At 33.0% G+C, this 19,900-nt stretch overlaps 1 protein-coding gene and 1 long non-coding RNA gene across 3 annotated transcripts in view; one reads left to right on the forward strand and one right to left on the reverse strand.

The window, feature by feature from the left end:
- Positions 1 to 19,900, forward strand: part of LOC105736661 (uncharacterized) — a 70,899-nt gene that overhangs the window by 873 nt on the left and 50,126 nt on the right. The window lies entirely within an intron of this gene.
- LOC100870882 (multiple PDZ domain protein) overlaps positions 6,486 to 19,900 on the reverse strand; it is a 113,146-nt gene continuing 99,731 nt past the window's right edge. For both annotated transcript variants that reach the window (XM_003697716.4, XM_086903280.1), the window contains 16 exons: positions 17,944 to 18,090; positions 14,174 to 14,271; positions 13,349 to 13,553; positions 13,173 to 13,263; positions 12,808 to 13,004; positions 11,448 to 11,542; positions 11,120 to 11,186; positions 10,574 to 10,624; positions 10,383 to 10,484; positions 10,143 to 10,214; positions 9,563 to 9,686; positions 9,315 to 9,469; positions 8,596 to 8,751; positions 8,334 to 8,468; positions 8,096 to 8,269; positions 6,486 to 8,004 (listed from right to left, as the gene is read on the reverse strand). In XM_003697716.4, coding sequence (XP_003697764.3) covers positions 8,099 to 8,269; positions 8,334 to 8,468; positions 8,596 to 8,751; positions 9,315 to 9,469; positions 9,563 to 9,686; positions 10,143 to 10,214; positions 10,383 to 10,484; positions 10,574 to 10,624; positions 11,120 to 11,186; positions 11,448 to 11,542; positions 12,808 to 13,004; positions 13,173 to 13,263; positions 13,349 to 13,553; positions 14,174 to 14,271; positions 17,944 to 18,090 — 1,866 coding nt within the window. In that variant the 3' untranslated portion in view covers positions 6,486 to 8,004; positions 8,096 to 8,098. The remainder of the gene's footprint in view (positions 8,005 to 8,095; positions 8,270 to 8,333; positions 8,469 to 8,595; positions 8,752 to 9,314; positions 9,470 to 9,562; positions 9,687 to 10,142; positions 10,215 to 10,382; positions 10,485 to 10,573; positions 10,625 to 11,119; positions 11,187 to 11,447; positions 11,543 to 12,807; positions 13,005 to 13,172; positions 13,264 to 13,348; positions 13,554 to 14,173; positions 14,272 to 17,943; positions 18,091 to 19,900) is intronic.

The raw sequence follows: 19,900 nt of genomic DNA on the forward strand, positions 1-19,900 counted from the left end.
AAGAGATCTTTGATTTATGATTTCAATCGTTTGTAATGCAAGTACATAAGGAACTAGTGCATTATACATTCTGTTTAGCTTCAGTAGGAAAACATTATCGTTTGTTTCAAATTAGATGTTAGAACAGCCTTTAATTAACATTAGAATAGTTCTCTTTCACTTCTCTAATTATAGATAATTTCCTTTATGTCGTAACATCAGTTTATTATTGTTATTATGAAATATTTAATCAAAATATAGTATTGTTTTTAATTTACTATCTTCTAGGAATTTTATTTCTTAATTTTTATTTATTCTATTTAGAATGCAATCAATAAATTTTTATTAATATGATTTTATGCTATAATTTAATTACAGTATAAACATTTATCTAGTTCTGAAACTCTTATGAGCAATTTAAAATGAATTAATTCTTAATAACTCTATATAATTAAAAATTTTCTAATTTTTTGTAAATAGAAAAAAATTTATTAACAATTTATTATTAATATTTATTTAAAATCAAAACTTCTAATCACTCGCAATTTTTTTCTCATAAATATATAAAAATCCTGGATATTAAATTCAAAATTCAGTTAGCTTCATCCTCATACCTGCATATTGCAATACAAATGTTTGACCGGACCCCAAAGTTCCGGTAAGAGCCCTTCAACCCCTAATTAGAATTCAGATTTTTTCAGCCTGTAAACAGTCGGGCTGAAAAATATTCGACTAACGGAGCAAAAAATGTTTGCTTAAAAAAATAAAAGCATAATAGAGAAATAAAAAATTACTTTAATCTCAGAAAGCGTGGTATCGCAATTTTCCTTCCCCTAAAAGATTTATTATAAAGCTTGATCAACTGTATATTGGATGAATTTTAAAAATCCATCCCCTCGATAGTTTATTTTCTTATGTTTCTCCCCAATTTATTTCTGCATACGAAATCAGTTTCTTGATTATATATCTTTCCTATATTTATAAATATTATATGTATGATATATAATATGTATTACTTAAATGTGATGACTTAATTTAAAAAAGATTGATCTTATAGGGCACAAATTTAGTTCCTTTAAAATATGACGATTGCTTTTCTATTTTTATTATTTATATTTAATCATTATTTAAGATATTTTTATCAAAGTTAAGTAATGCAAATAATATTGAATGAAGTATGTATACACGATCATACTATTTTTATATCTCTTTTGAAACTACTTGTACATATCATTTGTCACGATCGTCTATAACATCCTGGTTGCTCTCGAGATTTCGCTCAGATTGGAGAAAGACGTTGGAAGATCTTCTATCAATTTACACTCTCTTTATCAAAACGATCAATTTCGCGATTTATTTTCTACACTTTTGAATCCATATTAAGAAATTATTCATTATGGAGGTCGTTTCGAATTATTATAACTGTAATTTTCAACTTCAAAAGAAAATCATACACTTTCACCAGAATGAAAAATTTCAAATTTTTCACAACATCCTAATATCTTTAATTCCTTGAAAAGAAAAATCAGCCTCCATATTTTATCATCAAAATCAATGCTTCTGATCCTTTCGAAACTGTAAAAAAAAAAAAAAAAAATTCCACAAAATTTTACTTCCATTTTTCACCAATCAATCAATCAATCAATCAATCAATCAATTTTCATTTCATTTCGAAACGTTCATTAAAATCGTTACCTTTGTTCCTCGACTTTTTACGCGGAAGAAAAACGAAACACGTTGCGAAAATCATAATCGATCAAAGCGCACGCAATCCACGTGTTTTTCGTGCCTCTGCTTCGATTATTGCCGAGGATAATCGATGGCCGGTGTTCGTGCGATATCGGGAATAAATTCGGCGAAATCGTCGGGAAAGCGACGTTCCGTTTCGATTAACTCTCTTCCTTTCAAGAGGAGAGGGAGATCAAGCGACCAGATGAATCGATTGTCCGCGGAGGAGACATGGATCGTGGCTCTTCCTCGTGGATTCGATCTCAGCCGGAGAGAAGTGTGTTGCACTGTAATTTGTTACTTTGAATACTTTCTTATTCGCCTTGATATTCTAGTGAATCTTGAAGGTAGAGTATCGGTGTACAGGCTAATTCAAAAGTGAGTGGATGTTTTTATACAACGATTCTGAAATTTGTTGAACATAAACAATAAACAATAAAAATTTTTCTTTTCTTTTTTGTAAAAGAAAAATATAATTCTAAAATATTTTAATTATTGCTCTTTCTTTCGATCTCGATAAATCAGAGATCCGTTTCTTTGCCTTCTAATTCTAGAACAGATTAATTAGAAATAGTTCAGTATTCTTTTTGAAAAAAAAAAAAAGAAATATAGTTAATATAGTTAAACAAGTTATATAAGTTTTATATCGCAACACAATAACAAAAATAAAAATTGCATTAGGGTAATAAAATCCGATGTATCATTCGTTACACAATATCCTTACACAAATTTTATATTTTATTGCAACAACTTTACGATAGTAATAAAAATAAATATCCCCATTAGACCAATAAAAAAGTACGTTTCAACGTCTCGATACGTTGAAATACTCTCATAAATACATTTGCAACAATTTATGCCCGATGAAATATCTTTTAGTTTAATAAAAAATCGATGTAAATTTGCATAAAACGAGGAAATTCCGTTCTCTTTCGACATTCTCGAACGATGTCACGTTCGAATCGCGTTGCGGAGGAGAAGACGATGAGGAGCGATCTAGATGGATCAGAGATTGGCGGAAACAGGAAGAATTTCGCAAGGGTGTTTTAGTTTTAAAAGAGGAAACGCGAGATTTATGGAGTCGGGATTGTACTCGGTATTTTCTCGATTATGTTCGGCACGGAGGATTGTGCAAAGATTGTGCAACCGGGGATTCCTTAAACCGAATGTGGAATTTTTGTTGCGTTAGAGAAGGTTTCGCGATGATAGATTAATCGTACGATTATGTTGCGAACGTTGTTTTACGATTTTAATTTTTATCTCGCTTCTTCTAAATCATATCATCTTCGTGTAAGTTGAAAATTTAATCGATTCGAGATAGTTGTAATATAGTAAATTTAGAAAAAAAAAAATCGTGCGATCTCGTTCGTAAAGGAAGTTTCTTAAATTTGAAAGAAACGAAAGGAATAATTATTAAATTATTCCGTGGGCGGAAAATATGTTAAAGATCTCTCGAGGCGGGAAAAACGTACATTGTCGTTTGATAGAGATATCTGGAACATCGAGATAAGGTAAACAACTTTATCGAAATTCTTTCTCTCATGCTTACTTTTAAAGTGAGCTGTCTTCAAAACTTGAAAGAATGTCATGAAAAATACATGAAAGAAAGTGTTCTCTATACCGTGTATCGTAATCTGGCGCATGTAATACGCGCTCAAGATGCAAAGTTTATCCATCAAACAGCTTAAAATTCATAAAGATTATCAGTGAACGCGCGATACTTTGTACGCATATTAATTATAACACGCGTTCGCTTTTTTTCTTTCTTTTTTTTTTTTTCTATAATTAATTAATCGTGCACTTTGCGAAGACCCGTGCCGGTAACCCACTTCTCTGGCCAATAAAACGATTTCTTTGGTCCACTTAGAAGGCAGGCGCGCGCTCGTGAAAGAAGAGCAACGTTGAAATAGGTACTTCGATAGTAAAATAAACAGTGAACGTGATACCGTGTCGTATAATTATATCAATTTTATTTTATTATCCTAATTTAATTTCGAATCGAATTACAGCAAGAAGTAAAAAATTCAGAAGTTCAGATTTTATTTTGTGTTATAAAAAATAGGGAAAATTAAAGAATTGTGAAAAACTTTCTCTTCCGTAATAATATTCAAATAGTATTCGTGCATTTAAATACTTTTCATTATAAATTTATATATTTCGTTCATCTAAAAAAATCTGATTTCTTTTTTTTTTTTTTTTTTTTTCTCTAAATCAAATTCGAATTCTTAGAAATTAAAAATACAATTTCGCGAAAAGAAAAAAAAAAAAGAAAAAATTTTATACTTCCATTTCTCGTATCTGTATAAATGTTTACCTACCTTGTTGGTGATTTGAACAGAGATTTCAACGCGAGCACAACAAGCTCGGCCTTACCGACTTCATACCCCAAACTTTTGCAATCGATACGCTTAAACAGATCACTGTCGATCGATAATAAACGAAATTTTCATTTTTTATTTATTTATTTTTTTCTTTATTTCTGTCTCCTCGTTTCTGTATGTTTCTTCCTTGTGATCCTCTGATAGAGTGCCGCGCTACAATGATCGGTGTATGCGATAACAGGAATTGTAATAATAATAATAATTCACTCGTAATAATTAATAATGATAATAATAACTCGTGATAATCAATAATGGCGATAATAATGACGGGAATTAATCATAATGATAATAATTCGAGTCGTTGACTGTAAAAGTGGCTCGATTGTATTGCTCCTCGAATTTCGAAGGCGTGTCAGAGTATACGAATACATACCCCGATTCTATTTAATTTGCAAATATATATTATAATTAGCACTAAGCTTTTTCTAATAAGTCTCTCACTCTCATCCTCCTTTATGCTCTTCCTTCCTCTCTCTCTCTTTTTATCCTCACGCACACTCTCGTACTCGATCGTCGAAAAAACAATACGCTTTTCACGCTTTTTTTCATAACGCTTGCGACGACATTTTTTTTTTTTGTTTTGTTTTCTTTTTAATTTTTTTTTCTTTTTTTTTTTTTTTTTATCGACACCTCGACGTCGCGATCACGAATGCTTGGTGCAATTGCTGTTGTTGATTTACTTCGATTTCGGTCCATCCTCGATAAGAAAAGCGAATATGAGTCCAAGAACTGGTACAGAGAAATTTTTTAATAGAACGTTTCAATTTTAGAATTTTATAGTTTTCAAATCTACAAATTTTCGAGTTTCTTTCCGAATCTTTGATTTTAAACGAAATTGGTCGAGTTTTAAATTCTGCCCGATCCTTGACTTCACGAATTTTCAATTTTTTTGAAATTCGAAAATTTGTAGGCTTGTGTAGAATTAGAATTTTCGTGTCCTAAAAATTTTTGTGTTGTAAAATCTCTGAATTTTAAATTTTGAAGAAGAGAAATTAACCAAATTGATCAAATTAAGCGAAGCGAATTATGCTCCGGCCAACGTTTCCTCGAGTTTTTACTATTTCATATTGACCATCTTATTAGAACGTGACCTCGATATCTCAATTCGACGCGATGTATCGAAATCAAAAGCAGCACAGCTAACTTTTACAGCGGATATTTTACAGGGCAATCCATTTCGAATCAGAATATATACTCGGAACGATCGATGCGCAACATAAATTAAATAAATAAAGATTACTGCACGGAACTTAACTTTCTAATATTTATTACAATATTATCGTCAAAATTATCATTCGAAGTTCTTCTTCGAAATTAACACGTCTCTTGCCTTGAGTTAAATAATAACCGAACCAAAAAAAAAAAAAATATAAATAAAAATTTCTCTATCTATCGAAACGAGCCACCCGGTATATATTCTTTTGATGGACCCACTTCTAAACCGTCGCACGCTTTATGACGCGATTCAAATTCCACCATCGTCGCCATAAATTTTTAATAACACGAACATCGTTTCATTCAAAGACGAGATTCGAATCGTCTCGAAGTCGATATTAATGCTATTCAAAATTCCTCTTCTTCTTGGCTTAAACTTTTTCAACTTCAACTTCAACTTCAAGCTTTTCGTCGATCCTCGAAAGATCGCTACGCTAACGACTAGGATAATAAGATAAATTGAACTATACGCGATCAACAAGCCAGTCTACCCCCGCTCGACATTAGTCCATTGTCATTTTCGTAAACCGATTTCTTTTTTTTTTCTCCCTTTTTTCTTTTTTATTTTTTTTTATTTTTTTATTTTTTTTTTTGATTGGACAAAAACGCAACGAGGTTTCATTATTCCGTCTTAAGCCGCGTTCACGCTAAGCGAATTGAATATAAATGAATAAATGAAAGAAGAAAATTATTAATGAATATATCGTTCGTGAGTTGAGGATTGTAGGATCGATATACTTTTTAATTTATTCAATGGTATCGATATGATGTAAGAGGAATTATTCGTAAATGATAATCCTTTTTCGTCACTATTGAAATCATCGTCGAGCAGCTCATTGCTTAGTTATTATAATTATCCGGTTAATAATTTTATTGAACGTAAGGTGAATTGATATCTCTGTTGCAACTGATATTTTGTTCGATGTGTACAACGTATAGTTGGGAGTGTAACTATATATCTTCTAAAACGTCTTCTACTCCTCTAACAAAGCTTCAACGTTAAAATACACAAGCCTTAAATTTTAATTATACGCGATATTTTATTTTAAAAATAATCCTTAACATTTTAATTGAAAAGAAAGCATCGAGTGTGAACGCGGCTTCTTCATAAAACTTTCGAATTTTCTCTGTGTTTTCGCTCGAAAGTTTCTCGACTCGACGATTTCTCGAAGAGAATTATGGAAAAAAAAAAAAAAAAAAATTTGCCTATCAGTTTTCTCTCCCTTTGTCTCTTTATCCACGATTTTTAGCTCCCTCGAGCGAATGAAATTCAGAATGGTTTCAGACAGTCCAGTCGTTCGGCGCTACTCTAAAGTCTCTAAATCGCCTAAACTTAAAAAGTAAGTGATACGAAACGTACAAGCGAGATATCTCTGTTCGTATGAAGACACGGTTTGAATAGTTTTTGAAAGAGGGAGAAACTCGCGAACAAATTTCGATCTTGGTTCGATTATTTATTTTTCTCGTCGGATCTTGTCCAAAGGAAGGATAAAATTGCCAAAGAAATTAAATTAATCGATCGATTTAATCTCGAATTAGATCGGTTAATTTTTCATTTGTTCCATTCGTCTTCCTGGAAATAAATTCTCTTTTCCAAGATAATTAAATATTGAACAAGGAGTGATATTCGAGAAGTGATCGATCGAGCTCTTGATTGAATTCTCTTGGACTTCTTTTTTTAATTTTCAATTCAGTTACAATTTCCATCTGTTCCAAAGTGAGATAGAAATGAATTCGATCGATTCTAATTTAATTAAGGTACTTTCGAAGTTCTAAATTTACTTTAAAATTACTCGAATTCTTTTTTTTTTTTTTTTTTTTTTGAAAAACAATTCTATCGAATTACTTCACCTATCTTTAATTCTCTTTAATTTCATTCCCCATTTTTCTACTACTTTTTATCTTTCCTGAGAAGGAAACGAAGCTCGAGAGAAAAGATCCACTCGATTTTCATAATTAAATCAAATTATTAATAACAACGTAACTCTTCACAAGTTTCTACCTCTTTCACGAAACGTATACCGTGATATACGTCCACGTGTGGCTATTACAATATATATATATGTATAGTATATAATATATAATATCGCTCTAACTGCATAAATACTCTGTGTCGTTAATTCTAATAAGTGTATATAACGGGTGTCGCGAATATCCGTATCGATTATCGATTATAGATGTTCAACATGCCAGACGGAAATCGTCTGATAATAACAATGTCAGATATCGTATCGATATTTGGATGTATTCGAGACAGCAGGTTTTTTTCTTTTTTTTTCTTTTTTCTTCTTTTTCCTTTGCTATAAAATCGCGTGAGACTCGAAATTTCGGTATTTTTTTCTTTTTTTTTTCTTTTTTTTTTTTTTTTTGAATTATTTATATCCCTTTGTTCGCTAAACAAGATCCGAAATGATTCGAGTTCCTAAGAGTTGTATAGAGTTTTTTTTTTTTCTTTTTACGATTTTTACGATTGCATTTTTAGATTCGCGTCCTTTGGTTCTCTCTCTCTCTCTCTCTCTCTCTCTCATTCGCTCTTTCTTTCACTCTCTCTCTCTCTCTCTCTCTCTTCTAGGATTACTTACATGTAATAAACAGTATTTATAATTACTTTGATATAGTCAATTATATCACACTAGAGTCCGTGGTGTCTGATGGGGATTGCCGCCCGAATTCTCGCCTTTCGAGTTCCGCCTGCAGAACCCTGGACAGTTAAATTTCCTTTTAGAATAACGTATAAGAGTAATAAATGATAATGATCGTCGTCGAAAGGACGAAAAGTAGAATTGGAATACCTGTCATTTCTTAGCGGATTTGAACCTGGCCAGCTTCAATTGCACCGGGTTGGAAACTTTCACGTGGACAGCTATGTCCTCTACCGGAGCTTCGCGAACATCCTGGCCACCGACTGCCACCACTCGATCGCCTTTGCAGATTTTTCCACTTTCCAACGCGCTACCGCCAGGCAACTGAGCGAACGATATATAATTATAAGAGGGGAGAAAGAGGGGAGAAAAGTTTGACGAGACGTACCAGGTCCGATACGTATGCCCCCTTTCCACTTTTGTACCCCGTCAAACAAAGACCAGCCCCTTTGCCCGACTTCTTCTGCAACTCGACCTCGATTTCCTCTTCCCCTTTCTCTTGTCGGTGCACCACCATCGTGATCTGCGAACGAGTGAAGAAATACGACGAGTGTAGATTAGATGAAAAAGAATTATATACGAGAATGTTTTGGAAATTTTATGAACGATTGAAAATAGAAAGGAGGTGTTAAGATCACGTGAAAACGTACGGTTCCTGAAACTTTCAACACGGCGGCATGAGCCTCGTCATGCTCTATCTCTTTGAAGCTCTGACTGCATATTTCCAGTATCTGGTCTCCAGCTTGCAATCGTCCGTCCTTGTGGGCTGCACCGTCCGGAAATACTTCGACGATGAACACCCCTTTCTGAAATGATATTTTTCTTAGGAACATTCAACTTTCGTTTTCAGACGACTAATTCTTTTATTAAAAATTTATGTCCAAGGGAGCTAAGAATCATCATATCCGTTAGGAACGTATTTATTTATCGCAATTCTGTTGAATTTAATTTACCAATAGCTTGTCAGATTCATTTCCTAATTATTCTTAAACTAATCCTTTATTAGATAAAATTTTCACTTTTTTTTCTTGTTCAATTAAATTCACCAATAGCTTGTCACGTCCATTTCTTAATTATTCTTAAACTAATATTTTATTGGAAAGATTGTTGTCTCCAATTAAGAGCAGTGACACTATTTTAACGGTGCATCTCGTTATTTATTCACAATTCTATTGAATTAAATTCGCCACAATATTAAATCCATTTCTAAGTATTCTTAAACTAATCTTTTATTGGAAAGATTTTTGTTTCGAATTAAGAACGAAGAGTCTCACTAATACATAATTTATAAAAATATTGTCGCACATATTCACTAACTGTTTTGTCGATTTCGTTTCCTTTTTTATCACTATTAATTAATTAAACTTACCAATGGCGTGTCAGATCCACCAGCTATGATGAACCCGATGCCTTTGTCCTTGTCCTTCTGGAACTCTATCGTTGTATCCCTTCCAGTCGCTATCTTACAATCTTTCGGATCCTGCGGTGGTTCCGGTTCCGGTGGCTTTTCTGGCTCCTTTTTCTCTTCGCGTACAATCACAATTTTTATATTAAAACAAATGGAATCGAGTTATATGGAAAGTAGAATTAATTTGTATCAATATTCGGAATAATTACGTTCAGATTCAGCCGGTAGAATTCCTTTCGCCCTGTCCTCCTCCTCTTTGGCGACTTTGCTTTGATTAGGATTGCACACTGTGAGCGTCACCACACCCTCTGCCTTCTTCAAAAGACTCGTGGCCTGCGAAAGAAGCAACGAACAAAAATTCGAGATATTAAGTTTTACTATTTCTTTCTTCCTTCTTTAAAAAATTATTCCATTTTCCGTGTATATCATAAATTTCTATTCAATTTGTTTTCATTAAAACTTTGTCAAAAACTTTGATTTCAACACGAATTATTATTATTGTTATTCGAAATTTGTTGTTTCAACGACAAATTTTTATTTCATCGAAATAACTTTTAAATGCTTTCCCTTGATTAACTTCTGTTGAATTATAAATTGCAATTTCCTCGAAACAAAGTTAAAACTCTTATTTATTGCAAAGTTTCTTAAGATTATCTCATTGCTGAAAAATTTTGGACAATTTTTCAAACATCGATCGTTAATCGAATCTCTTCGAACAATCTTCTTTTTTCCTTATTAACAAAAAAAAAAAAGGAGAAGGGAAAAGCGATGATTTCCAACGATCCTTACCTCGTCGTAAGTCGAGCCCAACAGACAATCCATATTGACAGCAAGGATCATGTCACCCACTTGCAAACCGGCCTGTAATAATGCAAAATAGAAATGAACGTGGATGCATCGCAGAATCCCATTCTTCGTCGCGTGAAGTACAATAATTCTAATTACAATAATTAACAATCAAGTGTGACGCGATGAATGGAAACGATCGTTCGAAAAGGATGGAAAATGGGGAGCAAGACTGTGTGTTACCTGCTCTGCAGCACTGCCTTCCTGAATGTCTGAAATGAATATACCCTGACCGACTTCCGCGTGTTTTCCCTCGATGATCATTATTCCAAGTCCGTATTGGCCCTTTGTGTTGGAAAAATACGATCAAAATTATTCTCTTTTCTTTTTTATTTTTTTTTTTAAATTTAATTCTCCGTAAATTAAATTATTACCTTCTTCACCGGTATATTGCGAACTCCTTTGTACTGGTTGAACATGTCAGACTGCAAAATAATAATAATAATGGAATAGTAGATGATATATTTTATTTTGTTGTCGTTGAGAAAGGAATTTTGAAATTTTAATATCGGATATACTCGGAGTAATAATGTATTCGTGATACATTCTTGGTGGGATTGATTTTAGTGGCCAAAATAAACGCAAAAGTTGGTGAGACAGAAATATCGGTTGAGCTTTATTGAATTATGAATTTAAATTTGCATTAGGTAAAGAGAGATGAAAATAGAATGAGTACAGTGCGAGAAAGAGAATAGAATGGAATATGGTGTATTCTAAATAATTTTGCAAAAAAATAATAATAATTATCGTTATTATGCAGAGAAAAATATTTTGATTATATTTTACAAAAAAAAAAAAAAAATTCGAGATTTAATAATTTACAATTTTTTTTTCTTTTTGAGAAAAGAAGTTTCTCGACAGTTGGACAAATTTGATGGAATGTTTATCATTGCATCACATTTGTGAAATATTGAACTTACATCGTCTAATGTCGGAGGGAATTGAACGATGGGCTTGACAGCGATGTCGTTAAGGGCAGCGGATCTCCTGTTGAACCGAATCGCACGATTAATCGATAAATTGAATAATAAACTCGCAATTGTCACTAAATAAATTTTCTTGTAGGAACAGGTAAAAGTGAGGATTAATAATTATTAAGCATACGTTGAAATTTAGAAAGTAGAAATGAGTATTGTAAGAGAGGATTAGAATTTCATTCCATACTTTCATTTATTTATTTTTTTCTTCTTCTTCTTCTAAAATGAAAACGCGCAAAATACAAAGAAACGCGTATGTGTGCATAATTACCGTAAAACGATGATTTTGAAACACGTGCCAGCCATTCCTTTAATTAAGGCAGATGCGTTCAAATGGCATCGCCCTTGCAGAACACAGCCATTTACCTGGAAATATAATTCAATTACGATTCGAAGAAAAGCGTAAAAAAAAAAAAAAAAAAAAAAAGAAGAAAATTCCTTGTTGATAAATTAAAATTCTTAAATTCTTTTTTTGTACGCGCATTAAAATTTAAAATCAATTATTACACAGCGGGAACAGATATTTTTATTAATATTAACTTCCTTGTTTATTAATCAGAATGTACATTTTTCTTTCTAATTTTTCTTTCTAAGAAAGACCCAACAAAAATAAATCGTTTTTATTCTTTATTTATTACTGATTAAAATGTTCGAAAAAAATTGTGGATCATGCATGGATCAAGATAGTATTCTCCCAAGACAGAATGGCGAGCAAGGTGATTCACTCTCGCAAAACTAGGTTTTCAGGTTTCTCGTTTTTGAGATAATCGAGTTTGAACGTTTGCCAGATACACGTGTGCCGACTAAAAATTCGCTTTAAACTTGTCTTTCCACGATTTATCAATTTCAAACGCGGCACCGCTTGTATACGTTCGACGATGACAAGCGGAAATTCCTAAAAGAAACACTTGTTGGGCCATTAACAACTGATGCCAACTGATCTTGATCCAATTGTGAGTTTTCATTGACTGGTTTAGTGGTGAGGATATTTTTTGAGAATGTTGAGAAATATCGATATATTTGAAAAATTGATACTTGGCAGCAATTGTTGAGTCTCGTTGTAAGTGGAAAATATAATATCAAGTGGAATGATCTATTAGATTTTTAGACAATTACAAATGTTAAAAATCAATAAAATTAGAGATCGTTTAATTATTAGATTGTAAAAAAATTTTAAAAATAGTCAAATTTCTTTTTCGTTCTTTTATTAACATTCATATGCATCGAGAAAGATATAATAAAAATAATCTCGAAGAATATATTTTTATTTTTCGTTTGTTTCTTTTTTTCTTTTTTCCATTTCAAATGAAAAACAGACATTGATTTAACGAATTGATTCCGAGAAATTTCCTTTTTTTTTTTTCACGTTATTCAAATTAATCGAATCGTTCAGAATTGCTAATTTAAAATTAACAAAATAATTAATATCGTATATTGGAGAGTAATAATTTTCGTAAAAATACGAATACGAATATCTCGACATTTAATACTAAAACGTTTAAAAAACATGAATTTAAATATTACTTTTATTTTAAAAGCAACATTTTGATATTATAAAAAGGCAAAAAAATTTAAAGATAAAGCTTACAGAAACGGATAAGTGTAAAGAAGAAAAAAATAGAAAAATTTACCTCAAGTATCTCGTCGCCGACCGAAATCTCGCCAGTTTTGTGAGCTGCCCCTTTTGGATTAAGGCCACAAACGAACACTGCCATCCGATTTCGATCCTTGTGCCCGGCCAATGAAATGCCGAGACCACGCCTGTCTTTCTCCACTTGCACCAGTATCACCTTGTGCCCCAGCGAATGGTATTTCTTCTGTATCTTCACTGTAATAAAAGTAACGTCGTGTAATCGACGCGAAGAAAAAAGATCGGGGGAGAAAGGAGATAAGAAAAGTGAGAGAAAAAGAAAGTGGAGGGGGGAAAAAATAAGAATAAAGAGAGAGAAAAAAAATCAACGCAATTCCAACTTATTGTTATTTATAAATTACGTACTATTCGTGTAACCGAACTCGTCCTCCTTCTCCGGATCCGCCTCAATTTCCGCTCTGCTGCGTTTCACATTTCCGGCGCTTTTCCTCGAAATCTGCGATAATTATTAATCCCAAATGATTTTTATCTGGTGAGTAATAAAATCAAAAGTGAAAAAATTCTTCCAATTTTTCCTTTACCTCCATGCCAGCCTTCGTGTAAACGTTACCCTCGAGCTCGCGCACATCCTCCTCCTCGGAGCTCTCGTCCGAGGAATACTTCCGTCTTGGGGGATTTTCCGGTTTCGACGCATTATCCTCTTTCTCCTCGCTCACCTCTCGCAATATTCCTGGATTTGAAGGCGGTGATGGCGCCTTCTTGCGCACAGACTTTTTCATGGAGGATCTAAGATTTTTTTCTTTTTTAACGAATCGTTGTTTCGCTCGAGAAGTTTTTTTATTTAAAAAAGAAAAGAAGAAAAGGATCTTTTCTTAGAGAAACGAGATATTCGTGGAACACGACGGACGAAATACTACGCGGCGGCACGGTGTCGCTCGTACGAATGCCGTACGAAACGAAACGAAAAGTTTACATTTCTGTGTTTACAGGTGAACGTTACCTGTAATTCATCGAACTACACGACGTTTGTATTATTAATAAACAAAGCCGTAATCTGCCTCGCTCGTGCGTAATATTTGTAACGCGGTGTGAAATTAAATATTATAAATCAAACGATGATGGCGTGTTAATCTTGTTGAAATCGTTCGAGGTTGATCGAGAAAGAGGAAAAAGTAGGGACGAAAAAATTTTGAAAGTATTTTTGATACCACAAGTTTCGAACGTTTGTGTTTTGCGAGTATTAAAAAAAAGAAAATATGTGCAAAAATTGAAAGAAAATATTTTATAAATGTCAGAGCGATGAGTTAAATGGAAGGAAAGTTTGCCGAGGATCTTTGAGAAATTTTAGGTAAATAGGAGGTGAGACGAAGAAACAAGTTGACGAAGCTTTTAAATTGTTGAAGTACCTTCGCGTGCTGGATCCCGCGCCATCTGAAGCTTTTGTACTCTGTCTTTTGAAATCTGATCTTGAGCTACTTTGCCTTTCCCCGTCTTCGATTCCTGCCTGCAAAACAAATAGAAACGCAAATTGCCAAGAAGAAAAATATATTCCCTCCTCCCCTATTACCAAAAACAATTTAAAAAAAAAAAAAAAAGCAATAAAATTGAACAGCGAAAGAGTAGAATTTTCGTTTCTAATCTATCGAATTTGAAAAATTCTGCCACTTTCGAATGAAACAAATTTATAAATTTGATTCGAATAATATCGAAAAATCGGCGAAGATTGAAAAAAATGTATTTTTTTTTTTTTCTTATCAGAACGAAACAATTCCGTTGAAACAATTTGGAAATTCTCATGAACATATTGGAAAATTCACGGTTTCGATCATCGTTGCTCTTCAAACAAACCGCAATCCGAAATTATAAACTTTCGGGGATACGCGAAACGATCGTTTCAAACTCGCCACGATCTAAAACGCTATACTGGCAAACCAGAACAAACTTAGAATTCGCTATCAATTTCGTTCAATTATAAATACCGTTCCATCAATGGAACCACTAAACGAGAATACATTGTATTTATACAGTCAGTTGCAAAAAGTTATTCTTAATTCTTAATCTTGATAAGAAATTCATCCAATTTGAAAATTTTAAATCACGTCGAATGGAATCTCTTTTTGAAGTATTTTTTATCACAATACACGAATGTTAATTATAAAAATTATGAAAATTTGTAATTTCTATATATACGCGAGTAAATAAGTTTCAGTAAAAACATAAATTTGACAATTCTAAGAAATTGTTAGAATACGAAAACTTTTACGGCTGACTGTATATTAATTTCAAAACTTAATTCCACTTCAAAGTTCCATTGAAACGATTACGATTATTGTGAAATTATGAGAAACATTTTAATAACACGAGTTGTTAATCGAGTACGGAAACTTTTGCGATTGACTGTATTCCATAATTCCAAAACTTAATTCCACTTCTTCGAACATTTCGAATAAAAGAAAATTGTTCACGCACAATTCACTACACTCTCTGTGCACACACTTTCATTGAGAACCAAATTTTCGACGATTTCAATAAGATAAATCATTAGTCGAGCACTTTTGTTACAGACTGTATATTAATTTCAAGATTTAATTCCACTTCTTCGAACATTTCGAGTAAAAGAAAATTGTTCACACACGATTATATTTTATATTCATTGAGAACACAATTTTCGATGATTTCAATAAATCGTTAGTCGAACACTTTTGTTACAGACTGTACATTAATTTCAAGACTTAATTCCAAGACTTATTCGAATATTTCGAAACGAAAATTGTTCACACGCAATTCACACGTGTTTTACGTACGCACACGTTCACACAAGAGCACAATTTTCGACGATTCCAATAAGACGAATCGTTAGTCGTTAACACTTTTGTTGCAGACTGTATATTAATTCCAAGAAACGATCAAACAACGTCGCGGTAGATGGAGAGAGAGAGATTGTCTAAAATTGGTATCCCGAGTACACGCGCGTTCGATCGTAATATTTCGAATAGGACGCATCGCGAAATAGATTGACGATGGATTTTCTCTCGTTTTCACACGCCCCCTCATCGTCTCAAGTTATCACACAATCGATCCCGTTCACTGATTTAATTTACATCGAGCGCAATCCAATCTTTTTCTCCTTACGCTTCGATAAGACCGTCGAGCTTTTCTTTTTCTTTTTTTTTTTTTTCAATTCTTTTCGTATCACAGTGATGATCATTTTGTAGATTTCTATGTACCAATATCTGTGAATGAAAATTGTCACTGGTCGTCGTTTGGAAATTTCCTTTTATGGATAATTATGTATATTCTATAAGCTTCAGATTTTTGAAGTTATATGTGAATTATTAATAATCTACAGTTTTCTTTTCTATGTTTAAATATATATGAACTATTACAATTTTCTTCAGAAATAGATATCACAGTAGTATAATATTCCCGTAAATTCGTTTTGTGTACGGATGAATATTATCTAACTATATTTCTTATTATAATTTTTATTCTAATTTTCTATTATATTTGAATAAAGAGGTAAATAACAAAATTACGTTTATATATGAATATAATACATACTCTTTCTTATAACCTTGCATTACATTTTTATATATTTGCATAATAGTTTCCGTAGATTTGTTTTTATAGCTGTTATCAAGATACGTTTCTCCACATTTGTTTTTTTACGTACAAATTTTTCTTTGCATTCGAAGCAATTTGGAATAATATTTTTTAACTCGTGAATAACGATCTCTATTGTGACCTTTCGTAGACTAATCTCCATGTACGTAGTAGTCGCTATAGTAATATTCCAGGCTCTGTTTAATTAGCTCCTGCAAACTTCTCTATGTGCGTGAATGTCCATTATAATGATCTCGTGTAAATCTGTCTTTGCTCGAGTAACTATTGCATTAATCAATGTATCCTGTGTACGAATGGAGATTGCTTTCCATTAGTTAGTCTTCCAGTATATTATCTTCCTGTAATATATCCTGTTGTGGATATATCGGTTCCAAAAAATGATGAACGTAGTGACAATTTTACTTTTCATTTAAATACAAATTAAATTTATAACAAATAGTGGATAATAAAGCGACTGATAAATTATCTTTTATGAATGCTTAATTACAAATAATTCGTTCGTCTGTTCTTTAATTTAATTTTACTTTAATTTAATAATTTTAATTTGAAAATCGACAGTAATAAATTTAAAGCTTTGTTTAAAACAATGTACTCTTGTAAATATGTAATGGTAGTTAACTATGCAATAACGAAAGGGTTAATACGTAATAACTGTTACGATCGGAAGAGCCATTAGCTAATTGTTAAGGTCGATCTAATTAGATCGAATTGGGTTTAAGAATGAGGCTGTTTGATTGAACGTTCTTTCAAATGAATTTATTCGTTTTCTCTTCTCTTCTAACTTAACAAATAGAGAAGAGAAATCACGAATTTTTTCCAACGCTTAAAATGCTGAAAAGTATCGAACGGAACAAAAAGAAAAAAAACGTCATGATACAAGATGCAAAATTACCATTACCACGAAACAAACCATTATTCTTTTCAACCAACATCGTTATACAAACACTTTCAAACGTTTGTCATTTTATTTTTCTTTTTATAATTCCATCTTAAAATAAACACTTCTTATTTTTTCACTTCAACTTACTTTTCCCCTTATGAAATATTACTTCAGAATCCTTAATTTTTCCTCGAACTCCTATTTTCCTTTTTTTTTTTTTTTTTCAAATAATAACTTACTTGGAGAATAAATCGTTCGGAAACTTTCTTCACTTCATTCTTCTCGCGGCATAAAATTTCCAATTTCTTAATTTTCCAACCCGCAAAATATCACTTGGAAACTTTCGTCGCTTCTTCTTCTTCTTCTTCTTCTACACCAAAAATTCCATCAAAGATCTTAACAAAAAAAAGTTCTCCAATTCTTCGATCCTCCGAGCGTCGAGCTACGAAATATTCGATGAAAACTTCCACTTCGCGATTATATTTAACGAAAAAAATAATAATAAATAAATAAATAAGTTCCTTTCCTATTCTTGACTCAACCGAAAGCGAAATATCGACAAGGCGAGATCTCAGAAATAGCGTTATAAACTGTGCGTGTGCGTATGCGTGTGAGTTGTTCGATTGAGTTGACGAACGATGAAATGAAGGACGGAAAAGAAACGAAACCCACCTGTATTACTTCCGGCGTGATGGACCTAACAGGCGAGACTGCTCCTCCCTTCTCCAAGGAAGAATAGGGCGCCGTGGGTGTCCCCGCCAATCTCGGACTTCTATCGTTCTGCCTTCTTTCCTCCCCTTCCCCTCCGTGCTCGTTGTTCTGCAAATTTCACAAGGAAAAGAGACAATGAGCGAGTGAGAGACACGTCGAGAAACATTATCCGTGACATGATTCCAATCAAAATGATTGAACGGACGCTGGTGGGACTCGCTGATTGCGACACGAGCGAGGAAGAAGCGACTTCCGGGTGTTGATAATCAGGATATTGATTGCATCTCTTCAGTTTCAAACTGAACTGTATGTGTTACAATATGGATTGTGGAAAAGAAAATGGGGAAGATATTACGATAAGAAGTTGGGAGGAATATTGGGAGAAGAGAAGGAAGAAATAGGATGAGAAGGGAAAAGAAGATAAAAAGGAGAGGAAAAGAAGGAAACAAGAAATGGAACGAAGAAAGCGAAGAGAATAAAAATCAAAGAGCAACACGAAAAATTGGAAAGAAATGAGAAAAAAGAAGGAAGAGAGAAAATAAGGAAGAAAGGAAGGGATATGTAAAAATGAAAGGAAAGAAACGGAACGAAACAAGAGGAAAGCGAAGGGAATAAAAATCGAAGAGCGACGAATTAGAAAAGAATAGAGAAAAAAAGAAGAAAGAGAGAAAATAAGGACGATACGAAGAGCAACACGATAAATAGACGAAAAATCAGGGGGGGGAAATGGGAAAAAGAGGAAAAAGGAAGAGAAGGAAAATCGATTGGGCGCAAGTGCTATTTCAATGGCGCAGCGCAATGTTTCTACGCTGAAATATTCGGCGCGACAACGTCTTGAATTGTTGCCAGACTCGAGGTGATTTAGAGCGCGTGTGTCCGATCACAATCGCCGATAACAACGAGGCCCACCGCGTTACACCGCTACCCCAGAATTTGATTAATGCGTGTTATTAGATTTCGGCCACGCACGAGACACATTCCACTGACTGGGCTCAAGGATCCACGAAATAACGATTATCTTGGGTCTGTGGTTTTCTATCTTTGTTTGTGGCCAGTATGTCGATTTCAATCATCGATCTATCCTTTTGTGTAAAATGGAATCGTGTATTCTTTTCTTTTTTTTTTTTTTCGTGAATTTAAAATTACATGGAAAAGTATTTTCGTGTGATTCGTGAAGCATGATATAGTTTAAGGGTATGTATACTTGTGGATTTGTGGTTTTTGACCTATCCTTTGTGTAATTTTATGAAAATTGTATTTTGTATTCAACGTAAATAATATTTCAAAGCCTTCTTCTTACCGAGTTGTGAATTAATTTCTTTCTTTGAGGGTTTGATATAATCTGTTATGAATTTATGTTATCTCAACTGAATATATTCATAATCACATTTTTAAATATTCCTTTTTAATACCTCTATTTTGAAGGATTAATTAATTTCTTCACAAATTGATATATTAATTTAAAGATCTACCCTTGATTTCGAATTAATTGTTATGACAAATTATGCAATGTAACAAATTTTAAATTTCTCGAGTTTCTTATGGATCAGATTCCTTCAGATTTACTCGACAACATCCAACATTTTACCAAGTCTATAAAATGTCCTGGAAATAAAAGTTACTTGCTTTTGTATATCAGATTCGCAGTTGATCAAGAATTCACTACAAACTTTTACGGATTCGTTGTGAATTTATGGGCTCGAGATAGCCCAATATCCTTAGGATGGTCGACTGGTTGGGTCGGTTTTGGCCCAACTAATCAATGTCTATCCTTCGGTTTGCCAGTGATGGAACATCTACATCCACGGGTGGATCGGATCCGTGTATTTACATATACAGATAGTAGTATATACATTTATTTATCTATGGATGAATTTATCTACGAATTTATAACTACGATCTAGAATAAATATTACAT

Source organism: Apis florea, unplaced genomic scaffold (assembly GCF_048593485.1).
Source record: "Apis florea isolate Af1SG1 unplaced genomic scaffold, ASM4859348v1 contig_1615_pilon, whole genome shotgun sequence".
Classification (NCBI taxonomy): domain Eukaryota; kingdom Metazoa; phylum Arthropoda; class Insecta; order Hymenoptera; family Apidae; genus Apis; species Apis florea.